At 40.7% G+C, this 6,046-nt stretch overlaps 1 protein-coding gene across 5 annotated transcripts in view; it reads right to left on the reverse strand.

Annotated features, from left to right (window-relative positions):
- Positions 1 to 5,449, reverse strand: part of grin1b (glutamate receptor, ionotropic, N-methyl D-aspartate 1b) — a 51,011-nt gene extending 45,562 nt beyond the window's left edge. For 2 of the 5 annotated variants that reach the window (XM_051393703.1, XM_051393702.1), the window contains exons 1-2: positions 4,877 to 5,447; positions 265 to 521 (exon numbers count right to left, since the gene is read on the reverse strand). In XM_051393703.1, the coding sequence (XP_051249663.1) occupies positions 265 to 521; position 4,877 (258 nt within the window). In that variant the 5' untranslated portion in view covers positions 4,878 to 5,447. Of the gene's footprint in view, positions 1 to 264; positions 522 to 4,876 lie in introns of all 5 variants that reach the window. The other 3 variants (XM_051393704.1, XM_051393699.1, XM_051393701.1) reach the window with 3 other exon arrangements.
- Positions 5,450 to 6,046: the final 597 nt, after the last annotated feature.

Below are 6,046 nucleotides of genomic sequence, written 5' to 3' on the forward strand. Positions count from 1 at the left end.
TTACTCACAGACTGAAACTGAAAGCTGTTCAGCCCGACTGCTTCCTGATCGACTGATTGATCAGATATCAGCTGTATCCAACGGTCCATGTATCATCAATCCAAAGAAATATAGTTCAACTATCAGACTTATTAGATACATTCCATCAGGACATGGATCTTTATGCTAAGCTAAGCTAACTAGCTGCTAGCTGTAACATTTCCTCAAACATTAAATTGAACCCTGACACTGAGTCAGGGGACGGGATGAGCACGGCGCCCTCACCTGGTTGGAGATGAGGTCCTCGCAGACGGACAGCGCCATCTGGATGGCGTTGGGTTTGTGCGTGACGGAGATGGCGTTCATCTTGAACTTGTCCTTCCCGTACAGCGTGTTAGCCTGGCTCACCGCCTCTTTGAACACCTGCTCGTAGCGTTTCTGGCTCAGCACGGCGCCGATGTTCACCAGCCGAGGCTCGCAGCCGCCGCGAGCCACCGAGCAGCACTGCAGCACGGTGAGGAGCAGCATGCCACGGAGCTCCACTGAGGAGGAGGAGGAGGAGGAGGAGAGGAAGGTTAGACAGCGTGGAGGAAGAGGAGGTTACAGTCACAATGCTAACGTTCACCATTGTAGTTCAGACAACAACGTGACCAGGTTTATTGATCACTGCGTCGACCGTGTTACTTTAGATACTAACAGACGGATCCAGTTCAGAAACAGAGATATATGATGTTCTTTGGTAATTACAGTCGATATAACTTTATTATTGTTTAACACACATTTCTATAATTCAGATCCTAAATGATGCAAACACAACGATGAATTAACAGCGTACGTAAATGTACTCAATTATTTATATTTACACTGTTTCCTGTGCGTTTAGCGCTTAATGCTAATACAACATTGCTGAAAATGTTCAATCCAGTTAGAACTGTTAATAAAACTCCACTACAAGCAGCCGTTCTAATATTTAATTAAAGACCAACAAAGTTCATTAATTCCTCTCTGAACCAACAGTTTGGATCCTAATGTTTTTATTTCCAGTAAATCTTTTATAATTTGTCATTTGACAGCTTTCATTGTTGTCTTATGTGACGTGATTAAACAAGAACTGTGGTCTGAGTCACAGCGAACAGACGAGGTCCAACCAGCATCGAGGAGCTCGGAGGACGACATCTGGAGCTGTGACATAATCAGAAAAGCAGCTCTTATTGTGAAAAGCCGGGTCTCTCATAAACTTAACCAGGATTCAACAGGAAGTTCATCCTGAACTACGGGGACCCGAGTCTGGAAAGTAAAACATACTGAAGAACTTAAAAGTGATTTATCCGACCAGAACCTCTGAGTTTGAGACGTCGTACAACTGGAGTTCTGGACCCAACCCGATACACTTCCTGTCTGTGGCTGCTCCCTCGTTCCTACCGCAGATATCACGTAGACTCTCTCTCTCTCTCTCTATCTCCCCCTGGTGGCTGACTGCAGTATAGACTCTCTCTCTATCTCCCCCTGGTGGCTGACTGCAGTATAGACGCTCTCTCTATCTCCCCCTGGTGGTCGCTGCGTTCCTGTGGACCGGACTACAGGAAATATCGCTAACTAACTCTCTAAACACCTGTTTTATTTACGGTCGCTCCAGTTTATTAAACTGAGAAACCACAATCTACATCAGTTTACTCTATATATTTATAATCTCCACCTCGCTGTCAGACAGACCTTACTCACAGGAACTACAGCCGTTACATCCCTCTGTCCTCTCTTCAGATCCACCAGACTCCAGTGATAAAAACAGTGATTTTACCTCACAGCACACAGCAGTTTCTGGTTCTACTGCTGCCTCCGTCTGCAGCGACTGATGTTAGTTCTGATCTGAATTAATGTGGTAAAACACCAAAGTCACACAATGTCACCAACAGACTGACCAACGGAGGCAGCGGTAGACCAACGGCTGCTGTGTGCTGTGAGCTTAAATCACTGTTTTTATGACTGGAGTCTGGTGGATATAAAGAGAACAGACAGCGAGGTAAACTGATCCACAGTCAGTGTTTGGATCCAGATGTTTCCTCTTTATAACGTCACACTCACGTCCAACATCGGGATTTCCTCTCTGATATCGTTTAAACTTCGCTCAGCTTTCACTTCCCGCCTCCTGCACGCTAATTAGCCCCAATATCTCTGTGTAGTTCATATTTTCTGTTTACAGTTAACGGATCAATAAATGTCCTCGGTTTATTAAAAGCTCTATTAGCTGTGTGTAAACCACTTTATACTCTGGATGTAATGGTGCGTTCTATTTGTCCACCGAACTCGATCTCCGAGTCGGTTTCCTGAGTTAAGAACAGGAAGTTGCAAACAGAACGCTCCCGAGGTCGTAACGTTATAAACGACTCCTGAAGTCGTCTGAACTCGAGTTCAGTTACCAAGCTGGCAACTCCGAGCATCACATGTAGTAAACATTGAGGTTTTCTACTATTTTAACCACTTTTGTCTTTGTTGTAACCAAATGAAGAAGTCGTACACACAGCACTGTATACTGTTACCTATAGGCATGTTGCTACAGTCTTATTATGAGTTAAATTCTTGTTCTTGACCCCAAAAACCTTAGAGACTCAGTGTCTAAAGATATAGTCACTCTAGATGGCATTAACTTGGCCTCTAGCACCACTGTCAGGAATCTTGGAGTTATCTTTGATCAGGATTTGTCATTTAACTCCCACATAAAGCAGACCTCTAGGACTGCCTTCTTTCATTTACGTAATATTAGAAAAATTAGACACATCCTATCACAGACAGATGCAGAAAAACTAATCCATGCATTTGTTACTTCAAGGCTGGATTACTGCAACTCTTTATTATCAGGTTGCCCCAATAAGTCCATTAAAACGCTCCAATTAATTCAGAACGCTGCAGCACGAGTACTGACAGGAACTAGAAAAAGAGATCACATCTCTCCTGTACTAGCTTCTCTGCACTGGCTCCCTGTAAAATGTAGAATAGAATTTAAAATCCTCCTCCTCACCTATAAAGCTCTTCATGGTCAGGCCCCTTCATATCTTAAAGAGCTCATAGTACCCTATTACCCCACTAGAACACTACGTTCCTAACTATGTTACTAACTCCACTTCTTCCCCGGAGTTCTTGTGCTTTCTCGTCTCGCAGGTTCTCATGGATCCTGGTGGAGCCTCCTGCCATGGTCCTGCTTGACTGCCATTGCCAATACTGTTGTTGCTGTGCACCTGTCTGTCTGTCTGTCTGTCTGTCTCTCTCTCTCTCTCACCCCAACTGGTCGAGACAGACGACCACCCACCTAGAGCCGGAGGATCTGTCCTAGGTTTCTGCCTTTTAACAGGCAGTGTTTCCTTGCCCTTGTCTCCAAGGTCTTGCTCATGGTGGTACTGTTGGGTCTCTGTAATTAATGTTAAAGAGTTCGGTCTAGACCTGCTCTATTTGAAAAGTGTCCTGAGATAACTTCTGTTATGAATTGGCGCTATACAAATAAAATTGAATTGAATTGAAATGAGCCTCATTAGTTACTTTGTAGCTCGTGCAGCTGAAAGTGGCTCGAGACGCTCCATGTTGCTATGACAACAGTGCCGAGTCTTGAGCAGGAAGCAGAGCAGTAACCACGGTAACGGTAACGTTAAAGAGAACGGAGTATTCAGATATCAAACTGTGAGATATGATTGTGTAATAATGAAAGTGTGAATAATCACTATCAACGTTACCAAACCTCCAGACAGAACTCAAAGACCCGCGGTTACTCGTTCTCCAACACGGGTGTGACGTCGCTCTCGAGCTGCAAGTCGCGATTACGAGACAAAACGAACGCACCATTAGCATGCAGCTAACGAGCTCTCGTCCAATCAGAGGTTGAGTTTTCCCGCCTGCGAGTGAATCTTCAGCGATTTCATACAAATGATTGATAATTAATCAATAAATGAATGAAACTGTTTATAAACTGAACCCAGCCGTCAATCATGAGTGACATCAGCAGTGGCCAATCCCGTGGTTTGGAATGTTGTTGGTGGGCGTGGCTTCGCGGTAAAAGCTGATCACTGATTGGATCGTTAACAAACTGCATCCACACAAACATTCAATAATCAATGAACTTATTACTAATAATGATTAAATATTACACAATACTACCCACAATGCAACACAAGATCTTCTACTGAGCTTCTATTTTAGAACATTTATTTAGTTTAAATAATCAATAAGGTCAAAAGTCCCAGACCTGAGGAGAGGAGCAGGTCTTACAGAGTAAAGCTGATCAATAAAGCTGATCAATAAAGCTGATCAATCAAACCGATCAAAGTAATGATTCAGTGTTCTGACTTTATTAAATCCAAACATTATTTCTCATTCTGTGTTTTTATAGGTGATCAATAATATTAGGATCAGCTGATTGATCAATAATCATTTATTGTCATTCTAATAAAACTGATCAATAGACTGAACTGTTGTTGTTTGTTTGTTTACAATAATGATGTCAGATTGTTTAGATTTCAAACATTAAATCATCTTCATCATTCTCACCTCAATCAATCATCGATATCTGAAGCAGCTGATTATCGATTATTGGATCAGTTTCAGAATTTTATTTTCATGTTTCTGAATGAATTTGATTTCTTTGATATAAAATAAATAAAAATATAAATGAATGAAGAGAAGCTGAATGTTTCCTGTTGATTTTATATCGATTGTATATCGATTTTATATTGATTTTATATTGATTTTATATTTTACACAGAAACGTGACGAGAGGACGTCACCGGACTGAGGATTAACGGAATCCGGTTTGTGAGTTAAAGCCGTTGATGAGTGATAATCAATAATAAAGTGAGTGAATGCCGTTAATCCCCGATAATCAATCAGTAATCGATAATAAAGTCAGACTCACTGTTTCAGCTCTGCGGAGGTTTCAGATTAAAGCGGTTCAAACTGCGTCGTTCAGTCGGTCTCCTGTTGATCTCAGTCCCGGTGTTTCCTCCCGGTGTATCTGCCCGGTACCGGCTCCGGTACCCGCTCCGGTACCCGCTCCGGTCCGCTCCGGTTCGCGGCTCTTTCAGGTTAAAGGTGATTGTTGTTGTTGTTGTTGTTTTTATTTGAAGATGACGTGTTGTTTTGAGGATCCAGAACCTGATCGCTGATCGATTATTGATCGTTTTTATTGACAGCTGAACGGAAAAAGCCCGCTGACATTGTTGACACCGTCTCGCGCTTCGTCCTGTTGATTCACCTCCTCTTCATCAGAGTCTTCCTCAGAGTCTTCCTCACAGTCCGACCTTTACTGCTGAGTCCTCTCCGCTCTCATCACTCATCCATCAGTGGACTGTAACCCGGTACCGGGACCCGGACCCGGTTCTCGGTCTGTTGATGTTCGCGGACTTCCAGACGACCTGAAGCTCGCGAGCCCGCGGTCCGTCCTTGGATCCTGACGCTCGCTCCCGCGTGCAGACGGAGGAGAGGAGAGCGCGCGGCCGCCGGAGCGCGGGCACGAGCCTCTCTCTGGTCTCAGTGAACCGTGCTCGTGCCCGCGCGCTCGCTAAACACCTTCACACTCACCTTTAACGTGTAAAGTCACGCGCTTAATCTTACTGAATGTTACTATTGATATAATATCATGATATTATACTAATAATAATAATAATAATAATAATAATATAATAATATAATAATAATAATAATATAATAATATAATAATAATAATAATAATAATCCTATAATATTATAATACTAATAATAATAATATAACATAATAATAATAATGTAATAATAATAATAATGATAATAATATAATAATAATATAACAATAATAATAATAATAATAATAATAATAATAATAATAATAATAATATAATAATATAATAATAATATAACATAATAATAATATAACATAATAATAATATAACAATAATAATATAACAATAATAATAATAATAATACTATAATAATAATAATAATAATAATAATAATATAATATAATAATAATAATAATAATAATAATAATAATAATATAATAATATAATATAATATAATAATAATAATAATAATATAATACTATAAAAAT

The sequence above is a fragment of the Dicentrarchus labrax genome, unplaced genomic scaffold (genome assembly GCF_905237075.1).
Source record: "Dicentrarchus labrax unplaced genomic scaffold, dlabrax2021, whole genome shotgun sequence".
Lineage (NCBI taxonomy): Eukaryota > Metazoa > Chordata > Actinopteri > Moronidae > Dicentrarchus > Dicentrarchus labrax.